Here is a 27,606-nt window from a genome sequence, read left to right as displayed (position 1 = left end):
ACGATGTTCTTAACTAATTGATAAGTTGTAAGTTGATTTCTAATTCAAATATAGAGAAAATTTATATTTATAGACTGCGCCACTCTATATCTGAATTAGTTCAAGAATTGAAGATAAACCAACTCTTAACCACCTTTCCCTTATATGTTGTTAATATATATAAACAACATATATATAAACAACATATATATATGTTGTTAATATATATATACTGGCCGAGTATATTTGACTTACTTAATTTACCCGCTTTGGTTCGAATATTTTATGAATGGTGCAGTAAAAGAGATTCAGGCAAAATACAACTTTAGGTTAACAAAAACGAACATTTAATTTTAGAATCACAAATTATACATTTAAGATCAAAACACTAAATAAGTTAATATTAACACTTCAGCCTTTCTGATAATACTATCATACAAACTCAGACAATGTAAATCTGTTATCTCTAATACGGTCTTCTCACAGTTCCTTAAGTTCCAAATACAATAAAATCCCAGTAACGCCTCTTTACAAGCAAACACTTCAGCTAATTCTCCGCAATAGTTACTGGTAGTATAAGGAAATTCTAGGATGAAACTCACACACTTCTCTGTATAGGAATATTAATGGTTGGAATAATCTTACCGATAATCTTTTTTCTTCATCTACTTATACATAAACACTTTTTATAACTGTAAACACTTTAAATAGTATACGGCACTCATTAAATAAATCTTCTAAGCAATAACTGAATTAATCATCGGTCACTATACACATAAACAAACGTTCTTGCATGAAATACTACTGATCACTTATGAATTAAGGCAATACACAATAATTCCTTAACTTGAGGTTTTATATGCACAACTGTTCATTCTTCCTGCATTCATTTAATTCTTTAGGCAATATATTTCTAAGCACAGCTAATGGTAAACTTCAACTTTACAGCCTCCACTATTCGCTAATAATTCTGTACTTTGCTTCAAGGTTCTGTATGTCCTTGAACAGTCGGGCCTGAATTTGAATCTCAATTCAAATATTGCTAGTCTATTTAGTAGTCACTCAGCTGTCTTCCATAGCTATAATTGTTATTCTACAATTTATTAGCTAACCGCCTCTCGACTAGTAGACTTTATTAGCTGCTTGAGTGACTTGCCGACTCGCTATTATCACACTGTGATTCCCGAATGCCGAATGCTCTGATTCCAACCTAATGCCAATACTCTCCTTTCTCTCTCTAATCTATCTCTCTTAATTAAATCCATAATGATAACTGATAACTGATGTGGCATGATGGATATCAGTCCCAAGGACTCCAATCCCTTTGTCTCTATGAAATAGTCTTGCATTAAAGATTAGCGAGCACTTGGCTCACCCTATTTAGAGCTGTATGGAGGAACCTGAACCGATAAGGAGAGCTGTTTTCGGGCGCTTATGTTTCCACCTGTCGTGTTCGTCATAGTTAGAAGATTCTCGAATGAGTTGATTTGGATGAACAGCTGCTTTGGCAAAATAAGCAGCAGCACTGTTATGGAGGAACGTGGGAATATCTGGAATATCGGCATCACGGTGCAAGAGAGCATTTCTGACAAACCACGGAGCGTTAAAAATCATACGGAGGCACTTGTTTTGAATAACTTGTAGCTTGTTGATGTTGGTGGGGGAAGTGTGACCCCAGGCTGGAGATCCGTAAGTTAACGATGGTCTGATAATTGTTTTATAGATCCGTAGTTTGTTTTCAGTGCTAACTTGACTTCTTCTATTGAGGAGAGAATAGAGTTGTACAATTGCAGAGTTTGCCCTTTTGCATGCATAAACTATGTGGGAGTTAAAGTTTAAACGGTTATCAAGCTGAATGCCTAGATATTTGGTAGTAGATCTCCATGGGATGGCTGTGTTAAAAAGTTTAACTTCTCCAGAGTGAGATGCTTGTCTTCTTGTGAAGAGAATGGCAGTGCTTTTATCGGCATTTACAGATATTCTCCATTTTCTGAACCAGTCCTCCAATTTTCTTGCTGCAGTTTGTAATCGCTGAGTAGCTATATTAGGCCTAAGAGATCTGCTAAGAATTGCCATATCATCCGCATAACTAGCTATAGTGGTTAGTGATGTGCTAGGAACATCAGAAACAAAGATGTTAAAAAGCAGCGGTGAGAGCAGCGAGCCTTGAGGGACACCAGCAGTGATTTTTTTCATTGAGGATCGAATTCCGCGCAACTTGACCTGGATTTTACGGTCCTGTAGAAAGGAGTTAATAATTTTGGTAAGGTAAAGAGGGATGTTGGCTGTAATTAATTTATAGATGAGACCTTTGTGCCACACCTTATCAAATGCTTTTGCAACATCTAAAAAGATAGCTCCTGTATGCTGTTTCCAGTTAAAGCCTGTAGTGATGAATTCAGTCAGTCTGTGAATTTGCTGTGTAGTGCTATGGCCGGTACGAAAACCAAATTGTTCTTTCGGAATTATGTTATTTTTATTCACCTCCTCATTAAGTCGGTTGAGAATGACTCTTTCTGCGATTTTTCCTAAGCATGATAAAAGACTGATAGGTCTATAGCTCTGTGTCATTTGAGGTGCCTTACCAGGCTTGAGAATAAGGAATATATCAGCTTGTTTCCATCTTGAGGGGAAATAATTTAATCTCAGAATTGCATTAATAATGGCTACTAGATGCATGACAGCTTTGTGTGGGAGGGCTTTAATTGTTTTGTTGGTAATTTCATCTGGACCAGGGGCTTTTTTGTTTTTAAGCTTCCTAATGATTGAATAGACCTCTTTAGGTGAGGCGGGACAGATATTATCACAGCTACAAGGTTTCCGAAGCGCAGAGCGTACACGACGGTGTATCCTCTCTATGAAGGTCAGATCAGCATGCGTATAATTAGGACGGCACTGAAGCTGGAGGGCATCAACGAAAGCTTCGGCTTTTTCATTATCTCTGTAAACAAGACCTCTTTCTCCGTGAATGGGCTGGATGTTAGAGCGATCTGTACGGAGAGCTTTAGTCAACTTCCACAGAGAATTATCTTCAGCTTTGAGAGAACAGAGTTTTCTTTCCCATTGCTGGTTTTTGTGATCTTTTAATGCGTAACGAACTTGGTTGGATGCTCTATTTAGTACTCGACGGTCTTGCGGAGATAGCGTGTTGTGATAGCGGCGTCTGAGTCTATTTTTGTTCCTGATCAGAACAAGGATTTCTTCAGGAAGTGAGTTGACTTGAGCTGGGGTGGAAATAGAACAAGCTGCGGATAAGCCAGCGCGTATTTTACATTCAAGATTGCTGACTGCCAGGTCAATTTCTTCACAGGTGGAGATAGTAGGTACTGAGTCTATGATAGTGTTCATTTTAGCCTTGAATTTTGCAAAATTAGTGTGAGATTGGTTGGGAATGAGCTCAGGCTCCCCCCCTAAACTTAAGAGTACTGGATTGTGATCTGAGCTGAGCTCGTCAACCACTTGAAGTTGAAATTGATGACAAATATTGTTAAAAATAGCAATATCCAAAACATCAGGTCTGCCGATCGCTCCATAATGTGTTGGCTCGATTGGGCCTGCAATAACAATATTTCTCTTCAAGGCAAAATTGTAGAGGATCATTCCGTTGTTGTTAAAACTCTTGCTGTTCCATAAAGGATGCTTAGAATTGAGATCTCCTGCTACAATTATTGCTTCATTTGTATCTAGTAGCTGAGAGAGATCAGAGGGGAGTAAAGGTTTGCCAGGGGGGTTGTATACAGAATAAATCTTTAAGCTGCCTGCATTGTTGGTATGAATTTCTATGCCTGTCTCCTCGAGGTTAGATGTATTAGTCCTCTTAATCTCATTATAGCGGATGTTTCTTCTTACAAAGATGGCAGTGCCTCCTCCTCTGGCATTGAGTCTGTCATTTCTAAGTAATGAATAATTTCTGAGTTTGGGATTATCGCAGGGACGTAGGTGAGTCTCGTTTATGAGGAGAATATCAATTTGTAAATGATCTGTAAGTTCCTGTAATTCCAAACTTTTGTTGTTGAGACCGTTTGCATTCCAGAATATTATCTGTATAGAATTTGATGTTGAAGCTGAATTAGTCATTAATCATGGAGAAGATGACTTGAGTATTCCTAAGGAATTTGTTGGTATCGGCCTGGCTTGGATTTGTTTTGCTGAAGGCCATTAGCATCTCCCCTAGTGAGGCAGCAAGAATTGCTGAGGAATTTTGACTGCTAGCTGCAGGGAGTGCCTCGGTGTTACGTGAGGAAACCACAGAAGCATAAGATTTATCTGGTGTAACTTTTCGTGCTTTGATTTCAGGCACATATCTCACAATATTTTTCTGCGTGGGCTGAATTAACTCCTGTCTAGGTTTTTGAAGGTTGGATGGATAGAGAGAACAGCCCTTGTAATTAGCAGGATGTGGGCCACTGCAGTTCGCACATTTAGCAGGTGTGGACTTTGGTTTGACGCAAGTGTGCGAGGGATGGTTGCCACCGCATTTCACACACTTGTAGTCTGCTCTGCATAACATTTGTGAATGCCCAAATTTTTGGCAGCGATGGCATTGACCAGCCGATGAATTTCAGCGTTCATCGCTTATATATCCGTTCTTCCCGCCTAAATTATTCTTGTGATTTCTTTCTAAAACTCTTTTCAATAAACCTTCTTCTCACATGGTGTTCCAAAAACGTGCTCGCTTACTTACATGCGTCTCCATGACAACCAAACAAAACATAATAAAATTGAGCTATTGCATAACGCTAAATTTCTACAAACACGAATAAATAGAGAATATTTACATTTCAATTAATGCGCAGTTAAATTATCAAATACAAACTCTTATAATATTAACATAGTAATAATTAAAATAGCTTAATAATATTTAATACAGTCTTTTCATTATTAATACATATATCTTTGAATAATTAATTAAATATTAGACAAAATTAAGGTAGTTATATGAATATTAAATTGTAAAATAAGTTGTTTACACTAAATAATATTTACAAGTCTAGCCTTTGTGATGGAAGATCATGTTGGATTCTGAAGCAAATAATAATTACTCCAATCTCTATGTATTCAGAATCCAACATTATAAGATCAACGGTGGAGAAGTTCTACAGAGAATAGTGGGAGATCAGGAGAGAACCAGAGGTCATCCCTGGAAACTGTATAAAGAGGGTGTGAGTAGGGGAGTGAGAGGTAGGTTTTTTTCGTGCAGAGTTGTGAATGATTGGAATGCCTTGCCTGAGAGTGTGGTGTCTGCAAGGAGTTTGAATGTGTTTAAGACACGGTATGATGAGATGTGTGTGTGATAAAAGGACCTCCCAGATGAGTCTTTGACTCCAGAGGTCTTGTTTAATAATAATAATAATAATAATAATAATGCATAGAAATGTGTTCAAAAGTAAGTATGCTACACATTATGGTTAGGGCAATTTGATGGGAATTCACCTACCTCCATATAGAAGTAACCTATCATGAAGTTACTTCATGTCTTCATGCTTGGATAAAAACAAGAATTTAATTTCTTGTTAAGTATAATATACTTTATAAAGACGCAAAGAAAAAAAAACTTCTACACATATGAGAAGTTGTTCCAAAGACAGCAGTAGAAGGCATGCATGAAGAGAAAGAAAAATTTATCCTGTAATTTCTAAGTTTTAAGTTGAAATGTGAAATGTTGAATAGCTGCAGCGCATGTTTTAAGATTTAGAAGAGAGTGGGGGAGGTCTAATGCCAAATCCGATGAATGGTTGCCATGGAAATACTTATAGAAAAAAAAAAGCAGTAAAAACTGAACATTAGCACAAAAGAAATTATCAATTAGCATGAAAGAAAGCATCAATGATTTTCAGGGGTTATTAAAGGGATAAAAATCCTATGTTTTTATATAGCCAGTAAGTGAAACTCAAGATCGAGAACTACGATCTATGAGTTTCAATGCCGAAAAACTATCGGCGAAGGCAATTCAAAGCAAAGGTGGAGCAAGCTCCCTCACTATTCTTGATATTCTCTCATAATGTAAAACACAGCACCTAGGAGATGTAATACTGTCATTACATTATGAGAAATTCATAGATCGTAGTTCTCGATCTTGAGTTTCACTTACTGGCTAGATAAAAACATAGGATTTTTATCCTTTTAATAACTATTAAGTTGCCAGAAAACTAGCCGTTTGGCTTTTCATTTTAATTACAAAATATAAGCACACCTTTATGGCATTCGTATAGTGAAGGTATGTAAGTTCTTTTCACTAAGCTTTGATATCTTCCAGGTCTACCTACTCACTGATGAGACCTCAAAAAAGCTGTTGAAACCGGTCTGGGTAGTGACCTCTCCTCATAATGTAATGACAATATTACATCTCCTAGGAAGAACATAAGATAAGAGCTTGCATAATACGCATACCGGCCATGGAATTAAAAACCTTTATGCAGATGTACATAAATGTCACTTACATAGCGTACATGCAAAGTACTTGGTCATATGGGTCACCACTAAATTTTCTAGGCAACTATTTAATGCTGTTGGTCAGTAATTGTAATAGTGTCGATCACAATGGGAAAAACAAAAAGTATCTTTTGGAGTTTGATAATGGGCTTATTGTGGGTGTCTGGCTGGCGTCACAATTTGAAAACAGTGCAGCTGACTGGTTTCTCAAAAGGTGACATATCTCAAGTGTTTAATCAGTGGGAAAAATAACCTACTTTGCTTGTGTAAGTGGCATAACTGTGGTTCTAAGACAGTCTGTCAAGAACAAGATCGCTGTCGTCTGAGAAGACTTATACAGACAAACAGAACTTCCTGTGTGCATGGCAATTGACCGAAGCATTTAATGAAGGCTGTTCCTGACCCATATCTCACTGAACTATGTGAGGGATTTGAAGCGGATTGCTATTCTCATGCATATGTGGAACCACTGATTTCTACAGTATTAAATAAGTTTCTAATTCAGTGGTTGGTATCTGTAGGTTTTTGCACCAAACACAGTCACACACCTTACTTATATTAAGAGCAAGCTTGAGTTTTTCTGTGCTTTTCCCAAGACATTTGTTCAAAGGCAAAAGATACAAGCAATAAAATCCATTGCTGATTCATTAATCACAGGTTTATTAAGATCCATTAAAATCCATTAAGATCCAAAGCCTGATTCATTAAACACAGGTTTAATGGTTGCAAATTTCATCTCTGTTACAGAGATGAAATTTTCATCATCTGTGATAGAAGATGAAAATGTAATAATGCACACAAATATCACAAAACATAAGTGGAAGATATTAGACGGTAAGCATTAAAAAAGGCTATGAGGGCTACCCTCTGTAGGCACTGGTAGGCAGCCTTGGCTGTTGGTGGGGAGGATGGTATAAGAATAACTGTTTCCAGAATTTGAGTAGTTACATATGACCATATTTATTAAGGTTTTGTTATTTTCTTTTTTGAAATTTTCTTATATTATTTTGTTTTCAGTATTATATTTCTTTTTATTCTGTTTAAAACTAAGTGATTATCACCTCCAATTTCAAATTCTCCTTGTATACTCTTGTATCCTGAACCAGCATGAAGATGTCACTATTAACAATAATGTAGTCAATGAGACTATTCTTTTTCCCCTATGTTTTCTCTCCATATGAATTTGTGCATAATCTTTATGTTGAAACATGGTGTTAGTAATGATTGGTCTGTGTCCTGAACAGAAATCCATCAGGCACTTATCATCATTATTAACTTTGCCCTTGAATCCAAATTTTCCCCCAGACATTTGTCATGTGTCAAAGTTACTCAAAATCCCTCCCCCCCTTCTTCCTTACCGGAATCTTTCATGGTGCCATAGGTATAAGTAAGTTTCATTTTCTAATTCCCAATTTTGAAATAAGCCCACATAATTCTATTTGAAATTCCTGCCACTTAAGAAGTTTATCTTTGTTCTTTGCATTGCATGCTATCTCTTCTTCCTTTCACTGATTACTATTGCCTGAATATAACATTCTACATTTATTATACAGCACATTCTCGCCTGTTTCAATCTTCTTTTTCCTGGCCTGGTTGGCCAAGAGACTGGGTTTGAATCCTGCCAAGGGCATGGATGTTTGTGATTGTCCTACTAACCAATTACCACATGCATTATGTGGTAATTGGTCCTTGTGCATTATGACCTTTGATGTCTTCGCACCATAAAAATCAAATTGAAAAAAAAAATCTTTGTCTCAGTAACACTAATTATGTCCATGTGGTACCCTAGTTCCTCTGCCAGTTTAATTTTTTTTCCATTGACACTTCATATGTTGATGGTGCCTTTCTTCAGTTCTTTCTTTTGACATTGTGTTTGTTCCAGTAGATAACTTTTTACTGTTTATGCAGGTTCTCTGCAAAAAAACATCAGGGGCATTGTTTAACTGGGTGATGCTCCGTGTGTCATGAAATTTCATCATATTGTATCATCATGTTGGTTTAAGCCAATACAGAATACAGTTTGGCTAATTCCCAAATTGCTAGTCCATTCTTGTTTGTTTGGTGCCTAGTTCAGAATCTTCAATTTCGTCTCTGCATTCCTTAATGGTTATGTGGAGGTGTCCTCCCAGTTATCTGGCTTTGACCCTTAAGTTAGTTATATTTGATTTTTATGATGCAAAGACATCAAAGATCATACTGCACAGGCTACAGCAGTACCTATGGTAAATAGTTAATAGGACAATCACAAACATCCATGCCCCTGCCAGGATTCGAACCTGCAGTCTCTTGACTGGAAAGTGGCGACACTAATTACTTGGCCAACCAAGCCAGTGACTTGTAAGCATGAAGCAAAGAGAGTTTTTGAGATTCAAAAATCGAACACCTCTGACATGGTGTATCAAGTAAACATGCATAAATAGAATTTCGAGATAAAAATTCAAAGGATATGTAATTAGAAAAAATGATAGAAGAAGCCACAAGTTGAGTTTCTGTTAGGAAAAGCAAGTGTGGGTTTACAACATGGAGATGAAACTTGATGTCACTGTGATTCTAATTATGATCACCAAAGGCATAAGCATGCTTGATAACATTGAGGTAGTTATCAAGGGCACCTGTCAGAAGTGTGCCAGAAACAAGATATTTTACTAATTATCAAAATTGTCACACTGAAAAAAAAAAAAAAAAACATAACTATGAATTTGTCAAGGGCATCAAAATCTTAGTCATGCTACTGATGACCGTATATACTGTAGTTCCGAAATGAATCTGGAAGGTTTGACTTTTTCTGAATTTCTCTTATCACATTGCTTGATTTTAAGATGAACGAGTTGAAACTGGGAAGGATATGTGATATTTAGTATTGGAGTCTTTGCTAAACTATACACAGAATGAAGAATTTCACCTATCTCCTTTTCAAACATGGCCTTGACAATACCCCCCCCCCCCTCAACTCTCAACATATCACTTCCTTGGATTCATTCCTTCCAGACAGAAAAAGATTATTCTCAAGCTGATCTAGAAGTCTCTTAAAGCTTTACTTTAAAGTTATTTGGTCCATTACACTAACTAGCAGCTTGCCTATAAAATAACTATTTTAAAACTATATCCTCAAAAAGAAGAAGTGTCAATAATATTCAATAATTTTGAAAATGCATTCAATATGGGTAATGACTTATATTGATTGCATGCTGGAAGAAATGGAGAAAAATAAACAGGTTTGTCTTTGTTCTAAAGTCCCAATGCCTTTTTGGTCACTTCAAGACTCCATGCTAAACGTAATGTATATCCATATTCAAGTTTCCATAGCTGCTAAATTCCATCATGTTAAAGTTTTCTGAAACAACTACATAGAACAGGAATGAAGATAATTTTTCTAGAATATTTTTTGTTTCTTGTACTTTTTCCATGAAAACTTTTTTCTCAAAGTTTTTCCGGAATTTTTTTCTGAAGTTTTTTTCAATTTCAAAAAACTTGAAATAATTGAAATAAGGGGATGGTATTATGCCAGTGGGTGAAAATCATTTACATCTTGGGTTTTCTTTAAGGAATATCAATGCTGTATCTTAACATCTATTTACTTCTGGATAAGTTACCCCAGTCTGTTGTTTAATGCCTACTGGCTTGAAATATATTTGGAACTAACAGGCCTACTACTGGTGCGAATGTTTGATTGCTGCACACCACAAAAGTTTTGAGCATAACATGTTGCTGTGGCCTGAACATCATTTCCATCAGCATGATACACTTCAAAGGTTTACCTTCAACCAGTTAGAACTGCAGTTATGCATTCTGTCTTGACTTTCTCAAGTCTACAGTTCACTTTTAGATTCTGTTAAAAAGACAGACTTTATTACTATTATCAGACCTCCACAGAGTCGAAAGACTTATGAAAAAATACTAGTGTCACACACATCTCATCGAAGTGTGCCTTAAATGGACTCACACAAGTAATGCATTCCAGTGAGCCACTGCTTTCCATTTTACAAACCTACTCCTCATCCCTTACTCACACCTTTCCTTTAGTGTTACACGGTGATCAGCATTCATTGTACACAAATTATGGACTCTATAATCGTATTATAAATAATTATTTTAATTTCCCGATGTTTCGATCTTCATATTAAAGTCATCATCTGTAGCATACACACACACACACACACACACACACATATATATATATATATATACATACAGAGACAAGCTAAATTACATTTCACACAGTATGCTGAAGAGACAATGATTTGATAAACGGTTATTCTACTGGCCTGACCTCTAGTGAAAATAAAATAAAATTACAATAAATAAATGAAATAAAATAAATTAACTACATCAAAGCTATATTCTATTTAAGATAACATCAGAGAAACATTCTTTCATATAGATAGTTTTGTTACAGTAAAAATGATGTCCTAATTTAGCATGACAGTTGTTATATTAGATTTAGGATCCTGAATTACCTATGGTCCTATTTATAATTAACTCTTAGGGAGAAAGGTTAAGTGGATAGAATATGCGCCTTCCATATGATTGGGATTTTTAGACCATCATTATTGTTAAGATTAGGGTGATTGATAAGAATCTCACAGGCCTCCTTTTATTACTCACACCTTATATAGAGCTTCCAGCGATAGCCTCTCATTTTCCCTTCCCCCATTACAATGGAATTATAACTCCTTATTTCTACACATAAGTGTCCTTCGCATTGTTGCCATAATCCATTGTACTGTCTTCACAATTTTAGTAGTACATCTACTAAATTTTAGTTCTTTATACACCATCATCCCCAGATTTCTTATTCACCTGCAAACAACTGCATGCCCCCCCCCTCCCCCATTCAAACCATTCCCAATAGCATTTATTTATTATTTGTATGGGGTTTCCCCCTTTCTCCCTTGTCCCTTTTTTTTGGGGGGGGGGAGGTTGAGCCTTGATTTTACAATATATATGATTGTAAATCCATGTGTGTTCACAGGGCTGGTTTGCCTATTCTGAGGGACAAAAAAAAACCAAGCTTCAGGGTGAAAAACCCTCTTCCTATATATGAGACAGGCCATTTAGTGAAAAGAGTCCAGAAAAAGATATCTCATGTTATAAATGGGAATTGAACCCAGGTCTTTTTGACTAAATCGCTTTGTCTATACTGACTGAGCTACGAAGGCTCTTCTCCCAATAGCATTATAAGAGTGGCACAAAGACTGATGTTTCCAACTGTCGATCTGTTGGTATCTCTTTGGAGTGGTGAAGAAGATTTTGGAACAGTTGGTTAGGACTTGCATAGAGAAATAGGTTGACAGCAAATCTATACTTTGAAATGAATAGCATGAGCTTAATAAGGGAAGGTCATGTTTGAGCAACTTTCTAACATTCTATAATAATGTTACCATTGAGTTAGACAAAGAGAATGGATATCCATTATACTTTTGGAATTTGCTAGGACTTTTGACAGAATACTGTTGTATAAATTGTAGAATATGAGATTGGATTATAAAATATTGGCATGGATAAGAGGATGACTTACTGACATATCAAAAAGTGGTATATGGAGGATGTGACTCTGCAAGATTTAAGGTAACCAGTAGTGTAACACAAGGATCAGCTAATGATGTGCTGCTAATGATGATGATACAAAGATAGGTAGGGTAATCAGCAATGTGGTTAATATGCAACACTTGCAGAATGATTTGAATAGGCTGTAATTGTGGGCATGTGAAAATGGCTGTCAGTTCAATGTTAGTAAATGTAAAGTCATGCACTTTGGTGTGATGAGATATCCAATGTCATATTATATTGGTGAGATTATGCTAGAAGAAACTGATCAGGACTAGGGATTTTGGAGTTTTAGTAGTTGGAAGTTTAAGTTCAAGAGCCAAATAGCAAAGATTACAAATACAGCTCAAAGGATAATTGGAATGCTGAAATGAACCTTAACTTTCAAATATAAGGAAGTCATTTTTCCTCTTTACATGACCTTGATAAGACCTCACTTCGACTATTGTGTTAAGATCTAGTCTCTTGGTTTCTGTGATGATTCTGATACAGTATAGCAAGAGAGAGAGAGAGAGAGAGAGAGAAGAGTGTTAAAGATGATATTAGGATTGTGGAATACTGATTATGAAGACAGATTGAGAATTTTTAGACTGTAGACACTAGCAAACAGAAGAAAGAGGTGTGATATGGTTGAGACTTGCAAACTTCTGAAAGGGTCATACAGGATATCACCAGATGAAATATTTCATTTTATGGAGAGTGGAAAAGGACAAGATGGTATCCTTGGAAGTTGAGAATGAATGCCATCAAGAAGAGGATGAGAGCTAGATGTTTTTCTCTTAGAATGGTGTGTGATTGGAATGGATTGCCATTTGATGTTGTGTGTGCATGTGGTGTGAATGAATTAAAGAAATGAATTTCTTTAGGTATGACAGCTGGTGCAGGTAGTATATGATCTAAATATATATACTACTGTGTACACATCTCCCTTGTCCAATGTATTTGCCAACTTGTAATAAGTATATTGCTAAAATACAGTCTTCCTTTAGTAAACCCATACTATACTATAATATCCAAGGATGCTGTCATCAACCTAATTGCGGATCTTGGGCTAACCTTACCAACCTCTTCAATACTTTAACCACAATTCCATGCATAGAGATTGGACTATAAGATGAAGCCTCAATCTCATCGCCTCCAATATGGAGTGAGAAAATTATGTTCTCTTTATACTCCTTTTGATCCCATGTAAGATTCATGTTAAACAAGCACATCAAGGCAAGGCAGTTTTCAACACCCTGTAACATTCTCCTCAAAACACATGATGCATACAAGGTGTAGCTATTAAATAACGAGACTGGTTGCAAAAATGTGGTTTATTATTACAATTGTATAACTTAATTATTTTCCCTTCAACATACTCATCTCCTCTATCTATACACCATTGCATATGAATTTTCCATTGTTTGAAGCAATGCTTCAAGTCATCAGATGTTATCTGCTTCAGTACAGCTGCCATTTTCTCCTTTACCTCATCCACTGACTGAAAATGGGTGCCCTTCAATGCAGATTTCAACTTTGGAAAAAGGTATAAGTCGCATGGAGCTATCCAGAAACAAAGAGACAATTGATGCACTGGGAAAACTCCCACATCACCGAGAATGAAAAAAGCAAGAACGAGCAAGGTGGTGCTTATCGTTTTTTTTTTTTTATATATATCAATGGTATGATAATGTTTTAATGGGTACCAGAGGATCAGACAGTTAATCAACATTATTACCTTGAGGTTCTGGCCAAGCTGAGAGAATGAGGAAGAAGAAGAGACCCGATCTGTGGAAGAACAATTCTTGGATTCTCCATCAGGGCAATGCTCCAGCCCACAGTGCACTGTCTGTAAAGCAGTATCTGGCTGATAAGAAGATCCCAGTGTTGGACCATCCACCTTACTCATCGACTTAGCTCTATGCAACTTTTACCCTTTTTCAAAGTTGAAATCCACATTGAAGGGCACCCATTTTCAGTCAGTGGATGAGGTAAAGGAGAAAATGGCAGCGCTGCTGAAGCAGATAACACCTGATGACTTGCAGCACGGCTTCCAACAATGGAAAATTTGTATGCAATGGTGTATAGATAGAGGAGGGGAGTATGTTGAGGGGGATAACAATTAAGTTGTACAATTGTAATAATAAACCACATATTTGCAACCAGTCTCGTTATTTAACAGCGACACCTCGCTGTTAAATAACGAGATGTTGCTGTTAAATAACTAACTTTGCACATGTAAGACTTCGCTGTTTAAATAACTGCTTCGCACATGTAAGAGAAAACTAAATAGAATTTATTACATCTATGTATTTGCTCAATATGTCATGAGCTTTCTCACATGTTTAGTTCACATATTTATATATTTAGTTTTCTATTACATGTGTGAAACCGTTATTTAAAATATACTATGTCTAACATGCATGTTTCTATTAAAGGTCTAAGATGTGATGCATATTTTCAAGTCCTACCACTTTGTGAACCTTGTAGACATTAAGTTTACTTAATTCCCACATACCTCCTGCTCACTCACCATCTATCCCTTGTTCTCACTTCACTCAAGCTCTACTTGCTGTAGCATTCATGAGAATTTAAATACCTTTATGAATTTCTCAGTGAGTATCTCAGTTATATTCTCTGTAGTGGTATCATTCTACCATTCTCACAAAACTGTAACATCCTCCCATAATCATCCACTTGGTCTGCTAATGGATAAGGCGTCTGACTTTGAATCAGAAGATTGCAAATTCGAGTCCTGTCGCAGACAAGAGATTTTTTATATGAATCTCTGTAGCTCAGTCAGTATGGACGAAGCGCTTTGGTCGAAAAGACCTGGGTTCGATTCCCAACAGTAACATGAGGAACTTTTATCTGGTCTCTTTCGAGTAAAGGTGAGTTAACCGGTCTCATATGGAGGTAGGGATTTTTTTTGCCGGCCTGGTTGGCTGAGTGGTTAGCGTATCCGCTCTCCCACCAAAAGGCTGCGGGTTCGAATCCTGCCATGGGTATGGATAGTTTGTGAACAATACTAGTAGTGGTAGTGGTGGTGGTGGTCGGCGGTAGATGGTGTTAGTGTAGATGATGAATGTAGTTGAGTGGTGGTGACGGAGAGTTGTGGAGTAGGTGCCCTCCCTCGACAAGTCCTTGGACTCCTTGGAGGTACTATGTAATAATAATAATAATAATAATAATCTTCTCAGGGCTGTCGCCAGATTAGATTGTGCCCTGAGGCAAACAATTAAATATCGCCCCTGATGGATTATAAGATAAAAATATTAGAAAATCTCCAATTGCTATTTTGTTTTTATTACATGAGAAACATTAATGCAAAATGATTACATAATAATATTAATTAAATGTTTGCTCTACGAGGATATCGCACAATAAAACTGTTTATAAACTCTTCTAAATTTAAATTATAAGCTATGTTCACCTCTATCGATATAGTTACTAGACCAACCAATCTTTCTTTGGTCATTGTTGTTCGAAATAATTTTTAATCAGTTTAAACTTGGAAAAACTTCTTTCCACACTTTTTGTTAGGGTAGCAACAGCGCCTACCACAATATGGCTGAACGAGTACCCTTATTCAGACATGCTGTGAGCCTCTATGCTACACCCAGTCAACGGCACTGTATCTTCTACTAGCCATATATTGAAAAAACTTCATAGTTTTTTTTGTTTTTTTTTTTGATCCCATTGACTAATTGCTGCTCATATTGCACTTTTGCTGTCCTTACATGTGTGTCATCTTCTTACACGTGTGTCACCTGTTCTCTCTCTCCTCTCATGCAAATGATTATTATCACTCATTGTGTACAAACTCTACCAAATGGTGAATGAATGTAAGGAGTGGTATGATAGAATTTGTGTAATCTAAGATGAACCTCCTACAATGAGTCTTACGACTCCATGGTAGTCAGGAATAATAATAATGATAACAAAAGATTGTTCAGCAGTTGAATAATATAAAAATTATAAATTTTCTCATGGATTGCAGATGCATAAAATCTTTGACATCAGATGAAGTTTTTAGGCCTGCAATAAAATGTTTGTCATATTAATATTTTTTTTTTTTTTTAAAAATTCTCCTAATATTCAACAAGCTATCTGAAGGTATAGGAATTATGTGACTAGATTTTTTTTTTTTTCCGTAAGTGAAAAGTTTGCATATAGAATATTAGATTAATGATATGAAAATTTAATTCTTATAACAGTGAATGTGAAAGGATAATACTTATTCTGATAACAATAAATAATTATGTTACACATTTTTATAATTTTTTTTTCACTGGTAGATTGTCATCATTTTGAAATTTTGAACTGAATATGTTAAATCATATCTGGTATTTCTGCATATTTCTTTATTTTCATTACAAAATATTTTCCCATGTATTTTCCTTAGCTAATGACACAAAGCTATCCTCCACCCACCAGAATTCATGAAAACCCCACTTCTACAGTTATTGAAGCTATTCCAAAGACTACAGAATATCGTTCTCAGTTTGCATGGCCTCGATCAGGCCTAGAGGTACCAAGTGCTACTCGTAAATCAGTGTCAATGGGACTGATTGGTACCCAAGTGATAAAGAAAGATGGAGAATTATCAGGTTAGTAAATTATTTCATGTAATATTGCATCTTGAATTATTGAATTTATTTTTTTTTTTATACTTGAGAATCATAAAGGAAAAATTACAGCATAAATTAACAGTATTGCATAAAATTAGATTTCATGTAATGTTGCAAACTTTCCTGTGAAATAAACAAATCTAAAACCAGTTGTAGTATATCAAATAATTATATTCAGTGTGTGTATTGCATTTGGTGTATTATCTTTGGAACTCTAGTTTAAAAAAAGATTGTGAACACAAACACACAATTTCCAACATACATTTGATGTGAATTTTTTATCTAAACAATAACAGTAAATAGTTACTGTAGATCTAAATTTTGATATCTTAAAAAAACATTCTAAATAAATCCAATATTTTATTTTTCTATATTTGCATGCATTTTATTTTTGGTTTTCTTTGGATACAGCTCCCCCCACCCCCTTCCTCCAGTTTAGGTTATGGATGACAATCCCTCAAACACTTCATATCCTGCATCCAAATATGACAAAGTTGACACCACTGATGTAGATTATTAAATTGGCAAATAGTTTTAGGTTGAGCTATTGGAAGTTTTTCCACTTGGTTATATTATAAATTAAAGATATCAAGAAATTATATACTTGGTTTAATCCTTTATCCATGTGTAAGCAAACTAAGTTTGTACCTGAAGTATTTTCAGGACTGGGGCAACTCGTATATAGAAGGCTAATGACTTCACATCACTTTCTTTAGTATCCCCTAATGCAATATGCAGACCTTGCGGACATGTATAATGTTATACATTATGGGAAGAGTCACTACCCAGACTGGTTTCATTATACAAGGGTAGTCTGAAAAGTTCTTGGCCTAACAATGAAAAAACGAATTTATAATTTAAAAATTATTCTTATTTTTTAACATAATCTCCCTTAAGACTAATACATTTATTCCAGCGATGCTCCAGCACCATTATCCTGTCCCTGTAGTGGTTCTCAGCAAGATCTGCAAAATACCCCTCTACAACTGCAATCATTTCTTGATTTGAAGAAAAATGCTGACCAGCGAGGAAGAGTTTTAGTTTTGGAAAGAGATAGAAGTCAGAGGGAGCCAAATCTGGGGAATAGGGTGGATGTTCCAACAATTCTTAGTGCAGATTCCTTAATTTTCCCATTGCCAAAACACCTTTGTGGGCAGGTGCATTGTCCTGATGAAAGATGATTTTTTTTCCCTGCAAACCAGGTCTTTTCTCACGAATTTTTTCATCTATTCTGGCTAAAAGATTGGAATAATATTCCGTGGTTATTGTTTTAGCATTTTCAAGATAATTAATAAATAAAATGCCTTTAGCATCCCAAAACATCGATACTATGACCTTTCCTGCTGATGGAACTGACTTTGTCTTTTGTCTTCTTTGGCACTGAACAACCAGCTTCTGTACACTGATGTATACATAATCAATAAATTAATGCACAAAATCAGTTTTATTCTTGTTAAAACGCTCCAAGCACTGTTCAGAGATTTTCATACGAGTGCGTTTTTGATGCCACACTTGCTGTGAGCAAGTGCAGCATCTATCTTGTGCAAACTTTTCATATGCATTTTTCATGCAAAATATATCCTACACATTCTTTTGAAATTCCTATAGTCTCAGTAATTTCACGCACTTTGACTCACTGGTCATCCAATATCATATTGTGCACTTGATCAATAATTTCTAGTGTTGTTACACTTTTTGGATATCCTTCACGTGGGTCATCTTCAAGGCTGGTATGGCCACGTTTAAACTTGGCAGCCCATTTCTTAATTGTCAAAAATGAAGGAGAAGAGTGCCCATATACTTTTATGAACTTTGAATGAATTTCTTTTGGCATTAAACCTTCTTTTACAAAGAATTTTATAACCACACGATACTCAATTTTATCCATTTCAAGGGATACAGACAGTACTTTTGCTTCAGACAGCTGTATAAAACAAACTACTTGATAGAATGATTTGCAATTTCACATGGATGCTTATGACAGATGTATCAACTTAGAAAAAAAAAATCTTGCCGATAGTGTTGCCATCTATGGTTGAGACCGAGAACTTTTCAGATCACCCTCATATATCGGTGTACTTGGATTTTTCAAAAGCCTTTGATGAATGCCATGTGATAAGCTGGTAGCTAAATTGAAACAGATGGGATTAGATAATAGACTGTGAGTTGGATAGCTGATTGGTTGTCAGATAGGTATCAGCAGGCAGTGTATGGAAGAGTTGTATCCCAAAAAAGAAAAAAGTTACTAGAAGAGTGCCACACGGTTCTGTTTTTGGGACCATTATTGTTTAACTTGTGTTAATTGGGACTGGCTTAACTGGAATATGCAGCTTGCCAATGATGCAAATTTGTGAAGAACTATGAGAATAGAGCAGATGTTGTAGCTTGCAGGAGAATCTCAATATACTTTGTGAGTGGGCAAGTAAGTGGAGCTATCATTTTAATGTTGTTGCAAAGTGCAAGGTTTTGAAATTTGGTAAACAAAGTTAGGATGCATAATTTGCAATTAAGGGAGAAGTTTTGAAGGAGGTTGGAAGAGATGAGAGATCTAGGATTGCCGGTGGACAGACTTGAAATTTAGTGATCACATTGCTAAAATGTTAAGAACATTGCAACAGATTACGGCAATAATGAGGAGGAAGATTGACATGCAGAAGAAAAGAGGTTATATTTCATTGTATAAAGCTTTGATTGGGCTACATACGGACTATTTGGCTACATATACCTGGTTTCCAACAGGGGATAAGGATGTATTGAAGAGGGTCCAGAGAATGTTCACTAAGTCAGTGTTGTGTCTGTGGAATATCAGATATGATGGGAGAGAGAGACTGAAGGACTGCAACTTGCAGAGCCTTGTGAATAGGAGAGGAGATATGATTGATGCATATAAGTTGGTGAGGAGTTGTTACCACATTAATGTGGAGAAGCAGGTTCTTTGCATGGAGGATGATTGGTGAGTGTGATGCTTTGCCTGAGAGTGTGGAGTGTTAAAACTGTGAAAGGGTTTAAGGCATGGTTCAATGATCTTTTTACATGAAGTATGGACCTCTGTGATGAGTCTTTTGATTTCATGGAAGTCAGATGTTAATAATAATAATAATATATGTGGCACATATTTGATCTTTGTAACTTTCAAACATTCACCCAACTTTGAACTTCAGTAGTGCAGTTTATCTAACCAAAAGGTAAATCACAGATCATCCAAGCTAAGAATAGTTCTCTATTCACCTAGAGATCTCCTAATCCTTTCATGGATCAACCAGTTGACCTGGAGCATGATAAAACATGAGAATTGGAATAGTAATGAAGAGCTAGTGAATGGATGATAGGATGGCTGGATGAACAGGCATCAAAGAGTATTATATGCAGAGTAGAATCTAGGAGGCAGTAGTATTAACCTTTGGTATATCACAGGACCCTATATTTGAGCCATTATTATTTAATTTATACTTTAATGATATCAGGAATGATTGTAGAGAGAGGTCTAGTCGTTTGCTGATAATGCTAATTTCAGGGATGACACTAGTTAATAAAGCTGAAGCTGATGTAGAGATCCCAGGAGGATTTAGAAAAAAACTGAGAGTATAAACATAGAATATTGCAAGTTCAATGTGGCAAAGTGTAAGATTAGGTTAGCCTCTTTTCAGATGTAAAGATTACAGTTTATTGCATTGATAGAACTAGACTGCAATTTGTTTATTTTTATTTTATTTTTTTATTTGGAGGGGGAGAGTGATGATAGGCAAATAATTGAACTTCAGAAGATGTATTGTAAAAGTGGGCAAAGTAGCTCAAAGTATCATTTGGATGCACAAAAACACACTGACAAGTAAGGATAAGAAAGTTATTATCTTTCTTTATGAAGCTTTGAGATGGTTACATCTGGACAACTTGTGTACGGAGTTGGTTGGCTGGGTTTCTTGGGGATCAGGATTTGTTGGATAAGAGCAAAAGGAGTGACCAAACTGCATAAGAATGCTTTATTTTAGGATAGATTGAAGGTTTGTGGATTACAAAATTTAGTCAATAAGCAGAAAAGAGGGAATATGATATGAACACACAGATTTTACAGAATAGATTTAGAAGAAAATTTTCAGTTTATGACAAGAAGGGAGAGTACAAGAGGGAGGGAGGGGGATCACTGAAAGTTGTGACACAGTGCCGTTAATAACAACATAAGGATTAAATTTTTTTGTTTGGAGAGTTATAAATGGGTGAAATCATTTGCCAGAGGTAGTCATGAGTGCTTTGGTACTGATTTTTTTTTTATGCTCTAGAGACCAAACAGAAACATTTTTTAAATCCACGATGCATCCAATAGGCAAATTTGTGGTCTCACATTGGGTGATGAAATTCATCTGTACTTAAAGACATCCACAAACATCCATGGCTAAGGCAGGATTGAAACATACAGTCTGTTAGTTTGAGAAGAGATAAACTGGAATGATTTTAAGGATTGTATGAAAGGCATTGTGTGAATAATGGTTAGAGTGTGGGTGTTTTCTACTATGGGGCTTTTAGATTCCATGGAGATAAGATGTCTGAATCACAATAATGAAACAGCAAAGGAATACACATGGTGCCCATCTGTAACACAGTCAGACAGATGTTGTTTGCTCTATAAAAAGATATGCATTTGTCCTAAGGTAGTTAAAAAAGCAAGCTGTAGAACATATACAGTTGACAGACATATTATATTTCACTTGTAGAATTAGTTTTCTTGCTGTGATTCTCCAATCACACGTGATCTTTCTCTTGATCAAACAGAGCATTATTATTATTATTATTATTAATTTCCATGTGTGTATGTGAATACAAAAATGTAGGTTGTCATCTGAATAAGCTGCTGAATCATATTTTATTCTCATTTTTGGATAATTAGTGGTACTTTGGTAAAAAGGGAAGTAAAAGTATTTTATAAAATTCATATCCACGATAACCATCGTTTGTAAACATCAGCAAGCTGGGAAGAATGCCCAGACACTATGCAGATTCTTTTTAACGATTCTTAAAAAAAGTAGATATAATGAGCAACCACAAAATCATTTCTTTTGTAATGTTAATTTGGGGGAAACACAGTATATTTCCAAAGCTGTTTCACATATTTCTATATTTACTCATTCTTTCAATATGCCTATTATTTTTATATCTATAGGAAATTTTTTTTGGAAGTCTGTGCATTGTAACAGATCCATTATGATTCCCTTGTAATTAATTGGTAAGCAATATTTATTTTACATAATTTTCAATTTATATAATATTCAATTGAGATTTATGAAACAATCCAAGTTAAACTTTTTTTTTAATGTAAATTCTTTATGAGGTTGATTAATTAAATAGGAGAGGAGAGATGCTGGTTGTAAAGTAGTCTATGAGTTGGTCTCCTGATCAGTTACCCAGTATATCCTTCTATCTCAGATTTTGGTTTATGGTCCTTAATCTCAGTTGCCAAATTTTCTTTTCCTAGAAAGGCTTCTAATATTCCAGCCCCTAATTCCTGTCCTACCTAGGCAGTCCCCAAATAAATCTAATTCACCTATTCTTTAACTTCTGCTAACTGAAACCTTGCATTCAGGTTTCTCATAGTGGGTCTGTTATATACTCTTATATTCTTGTTTGACTTCAGATTATATTTTCAAGCTGGTCTGCATTTTTTTTAAATAAAAAACCTGATCATCCACAAGGGGAGAGGAACCTTCCACCCTTGTATAAGACTAACTCAGCAACTTTTAAAGCCCCATTTATTCTGAATATATGTTCCTCACACGAACAACGAGAATTGAACCCAGTTTTCCAACTGTAGGAGACATGTTCTGTCATCCATCCTACTTCTCCAGAAGCACTAATCCTTTGTGAGAAACTTGCTGTGAAATATCATTGAATTTATTAATTTTTAACAAACAAGTAGAGGAATGAACTAATTAAAATTATAGCTAGTATATTGCCTATTCAATTTTCCAGTTATCCTTAATATAAATGAATATAAATGAATTATTGAATATAAATGAATGAATATTATTATTATTATTTGACACCTACATGGAGTTCTAAGACTCATCGAGGGAGGGCACCTACTCTACAACTCTCTGTCTCCACCACTCAACCTCATCCACAAACCGCCTCATCTACACCAACGCCATCTACTGTCCACCATCACCACTATTATTTTCACAGACAATCACAAACATCCATGCCCACAGCAGGATTTGAACCCGCAGCCTTTTGACTGGAGAGCGGATACACTAACCACTCGGCCAACCAGGCTAGCAAATATAAAACAATATATTTGACTGCATCGAATTACTTCATCGGTATTATTCTGTAAATTTTTTTATTCTGTAAATACCCGATACAGAAATGCAAGGTTTAAGTTGCAAATTAAATAAACACTGGAAAATCATCACTAAAGTTTACTATAAATAACATTTTAAAAAGGTAAAGGATAAAACAATGTTATGTGAATTATCCACCACATTTCAAATATCATCTATAACTTCTACCAAGAAGTGAATATTAGCAGTGATGAAACATAATAAAATTCTTGTCAAGGTTATTGAATCATAATCACTAGTATACTATACACACAGAAAGAGAGAGGCACACACAAACAAAGATATTTACTTCTTTCAGTATTTCCAAGAACCAAAAACTCTCTAGTCATCAACTATGTGAACAAAGAATAGTTTGTTCGAGGAGTTGATGAGATAACTCATTCATGTTATATGATATACTAAAATTTGTCATTTTAATCCAATGAGAGAGTGCTGCAAGTTTTAAAACACCCTGCAAGCACAAAACTAAAACATTAAAAAAAAATTCACAGTATAAATAAATAATAAACAACAACAAACTCAACTCCATATCCTTCAAGAATAGGGAAGGGAGCAGTGGTAACTAGCAAAGAATACCAAAAATGTGACATGAGTAGGAAAGCAGGAAGGAAGAAAACCTACAGTGTGTTATCCATGCTGCCCATAACTGGTCTATCTGTTTACACGGTTTTTCACACAGGTAAATTCATAAAAATGTTATTTCATTTAATAAGCAAGCACATAATATATTATCTTAGAAATTGAAAACACACAAACATACACAGATGCAGAAAATTCACAGAAAACAATTCATCAAAAGACAGTTTATCAAATTACAATTGACTGAAATTCACTTTACTGAGAAAACAATTAATCAAAAACAATTATTGCACAACAGTTATTTGAAAAGCAATTCATCAAAAAGCAGTTTTTGTATGTGACTACCACTCACAAAAGTTGTAAGCCTATAGTACATTTGTACCATGAGTGGGCTTTTTTTTTCTATTTTTATGTCAATTTTACATTTCATTAAAATTTTTATTGATTTTTTAGGCTATTTCAAGCTATTTTAGGCCTTCAATAATAATAACAATAATAATAATAATTATGATTCAGACCTATGGAATTCATCGTGGAAGGCTCATTCGTAACTTCCAGGGATGGTCCCTTGTTCCTTCTCCCTATTCCACCAAATAAAAGAACTCTCCCAGTGTCAATCCTGTAAGGTAGTTACACGATTGACACTGTAATTGACAGGATTATTACAGGATTGACACTGTAATTACAGGATTGACATAATTTTGCAGTTCATCATTATCATCAAATTCCTGATATATACCCTCAAGGGGTGTACAGGATATTATAGTATACATGAAAAATTAACATCATTACTAACTTCCTATCTACAATTTTCCTTCAAATCAATTTGTTACCTGTCAAGACTCCAACATTATTAGATCTTATATTTCTATCTTCTAAGGCACTTTTTACTGTATCAATCTACCTATATCTTGGTCTTACTCTGGGTCTTTTTCCTGCTAAATTGGAAAAACACTTTTCTAATCTTTTGCTAATCTTTCCTCTCCCATTCTGCTTAAGTGACCATACCATCTGAGATTAGCTGTGCTAATGCATTCCTGGATGCTGACAATATCAAATTTTTTCCTAATATCCTCATTTTTAATATGATATTGCCATTGATGCCATCTGTTCATGCCCCTAATCTTTCTCAGGACTCTCATATCTGCAGTCTCTAGTCTTTGGTCAAGTGTTTTACTTTTAACCCAGCTCTCAGATCCATAAGTTAAAATTGGTTTGAACACTGTCTTGTATTCAGCTAATTTAGTGTTTTGGCTGATTTCTCTCTTATTCCATAATGAATTTATTCAGTTGACTTCCTACCATACCAGCTTTGTTGATGCTGTTGTCTATTTCCATATTTAATTTACCATCTTCACTAAAAATCGTGCCTAAGTAGCTAAAATGTTTTACTTGTTCTATAAGTTCTCCATTCATAATGTAGTTGATACTCACAATGTTTCTGCCTATTTTCATTGTCTTTGTCTTTTTAATGCTGACCTTCATACCATATCTATTACAACAGTTATTCAATTTAGTCAGGGAATCTTGCAGACTTGTAACGGATTTATTTAGAAGTATAACATCATCTGCATAAAGCAAAGAGCTGACATTAACATCTCCAATTCTGATATCATGTTTAATACCACTTCCCTTCATAATGTGATCCATATAGATAATGAATAACAGAGGGGATAATGTACATCCTTGTCTCACACCAGATTTAACATTAAACCATCTTCCTGTACTTCCTTCAATTTTAACTGCTGACTTACAATTCAAATAAAGACAAAGTATTGCTTGATATAATGCCCCATTTATACCATATAACTGTAGCATTTTGAATAGCCATGATTTCTCAACTATCTGTCGTAAAGTGAAAATCTGATCCTTGCAGCCTCCGTTTGGCATGAATCCAGTGGGAAAACATCACTATGAACAATAACATAGTCGATGAGACTTTTTTTATTCCTTGCCTCTTCTCTCCATGTGAATTTATGCACATTTTTATGTGAACATGGTGTTAGTTGTAACCAGTCCATGCCCTGAGCAGAAATCCTACAGGTGTTTGCCATTATTATTAGCTTTGCACTTTTCTCTTCAAATTTTCCCAAAATATTTTTTCATGTCTGACAATCATTTCCTGCTCTGATATTTAGATGCCCAACAAGGACCAATTGTCCTTGTTGGATAATTGGTCCTTGTTGGGCATCTTGTGTCAGTTGCTTTCTCTAAAGCCTCAAAAAATTCCTCCACTTCTACCTTAGTAGAACCTTCTGTGAGACCATAGGCACAAATAAGAGTCATTGTCCTGTTCCCCATTCTTATATTTGTCCACATCACTCTACTTGAGACTGCCTGCCATTCAAGAAGATTAGGCTCGTATTTAGTGTTGAATACTATGGCTACTCGTTTTCCTTGATTGTCATTGCCTGAATATAACATTTTGTATTTATTGCTCAGACAGATCTCACCATTTTTTGTCTTTTTTGTTTCAGTCACCCCTATTATGTCGATGTGGTACTTATCCAATTCCTCAGCTAGCTCCATTTCTTTGCTATTCAGGTTTCTTATGTTGATAGTACCGATCTTAAACTCTGATGATCTTGAGTTGGGGGTAAGTTTTAGGATTTGTTCCAGTAGATGAATTTTTACTGTTTGCCCTGGTTCCCTGGTGAAAACAACAGAGGCCTTGTTGAACCGGGCAGTGCCCCAGCCGCCATGAAATTCTGTCATGTTGTACCATCATTTGAAATTTTGGTTTAAGCCAATAAGAATACAATTTGGTCAGCTAAGTCCCAAATTGCCAGCCCATCCTCATCCATTCAGTGTCCAGGTAGATACCTAACAGGGTGCACCACGAGAAGGTGAGGATTGGACATTAGGTCAGAAGCCTTGGTCGGTTCTCCGCATTCCTTTGAAGGCTACGTGGAGGTCTCCTGTCAGTTATATAGCTTTGACCCTTAATTAAGCACCCCCCCCCTCTCAACAGTTTAAAAGTCTGAATGATTTTCTTCTTCTTCTATCTACTAAATTCTGCAGTCCATATTCCCTCAGCCTATCCTCATAACTAACATTGTACAGTCCTGATATCATCATTGTTATCTGCCTTTGCACTCTTTCCATAGTTAATTTATCCTTCAAATCCTGGTACCAATAAGTTCCTCAAAAAATGGAAAATGATCAGCCGTTCAATGAACACACAATTTCTTGAAATTCAGTAGGGCAGCAAAAACTTATAGTTCATCAAAAGAATAAATCACTGCATGAACATTTCACTGAAAAATGAATTATTTAGCAATTTCATAAAAATGGGAATTGATTTGAGAACTAAAGTGAGAAGTAACAGTTTGTTGAATATAAGACTGATACATAATTTGCTCTGAATAACATGCAACTAAAGCAATAACAATATGATTATAATTATGTTCAACTCTTATAATTATTTTTGACGTAAATTGCAAAAATAGAGAAATTAATTTGTGTGCTTTGTTTTGGAAAAAATAAAAAATAAAAATTAAAGAGCAGCATGAATACTATGATTCTGAAAATAATGTCATAAGAAAAATTGGGTAATTGCATATCATGCTTTTGGAATTTGTGTATGAAATGCTTTTAATGGGATTTCTATTAAAATTTGTCAAATCTAGTTTCTGTCAGACCATTTGTTGTAAAAATAGACAAAACAAAATTTATCTTTTCAATCTGGTTCAGGATTCTCATCTCGCCTAAGTCTTTTTGAATGCTATCCTCCCAATGTTGCTGGTCTTCTTCTATGTTGCTTTCCATCTGGCCTAATCTCGAATACTTGTTTACCCATCTCTCTTCACATGTTCCACATGTTCAAACAATCTCAGTCTGCAAGCTCTGAATTTCATCAGTTAGTGTTGGAAATCTGTAGAGTTGGTATAGTTCTTGATTATTTATGTCTTCTTGTCTATTTGCCTATTATGTTATCTCTTGCAGGTCCAAAAACTTTTCTAAGGATTTTATTTTTAATGCTTCCATATGTTGGTCTGTTATGCTTCAGGTTTCTGTTAAATATAAAATAAGGTCTAATGATTGTCTTGCATATTTCTATTTTAACTCTGCTTGAGGCAGTTTTTGGAAGATAATGAATGGTGTAGTGAGTGATATGATTATTT

The 27,606-nt window shown here is 35.4% G+C and overlaps 1 protein-coding gene across 5 annotated transcripts in view; it reads left to right on the top strand.

Annotated features, from left to right (window-relative positions):
• The window catches only part of LOC150108461 (uncharacterized), a 591,316-nt gene that overhangs the window by 250,327 nt on the left and 313,383 nt on the right, over positions 1–27,606 (top strand). For all 5 annotated transcript variants that reach the window (XM_090415866.1, XM_090415867.1, XM_090415862.1 and 2 more), the window contains one exon: positions 16,346–16,550. In XM_090415866.1, coding sequence (XP_090271992.1) covers positions 16,346–16,550 — 205 coding nt within the window. The remainder of the gene's footprint in view (positions 1–16,345; positions 16,551–27,606) is intronic.

This window comes from Typopeltis vanoorti, chromosome 3, assembly GCF_054136105.1.
Source record: "Typopeltis vanoorti isolate ZY-2024b chromosome 3, IOZ_Tvanoo_1.0, whole genome shotgun sequence".
Classification (NCBI taxonomy): Eukaryota; Metazoa; Arthropoda; class Arachnida; order Uropygi; family Thelyphonidae; genus Typopeltis; species Typopeltis vanoorti.
The sequence above is the reverse complement of the archived record's forward strand: the minus strand, read 5'-3'. Positions and strand labels throughout refer to the sequence as shown.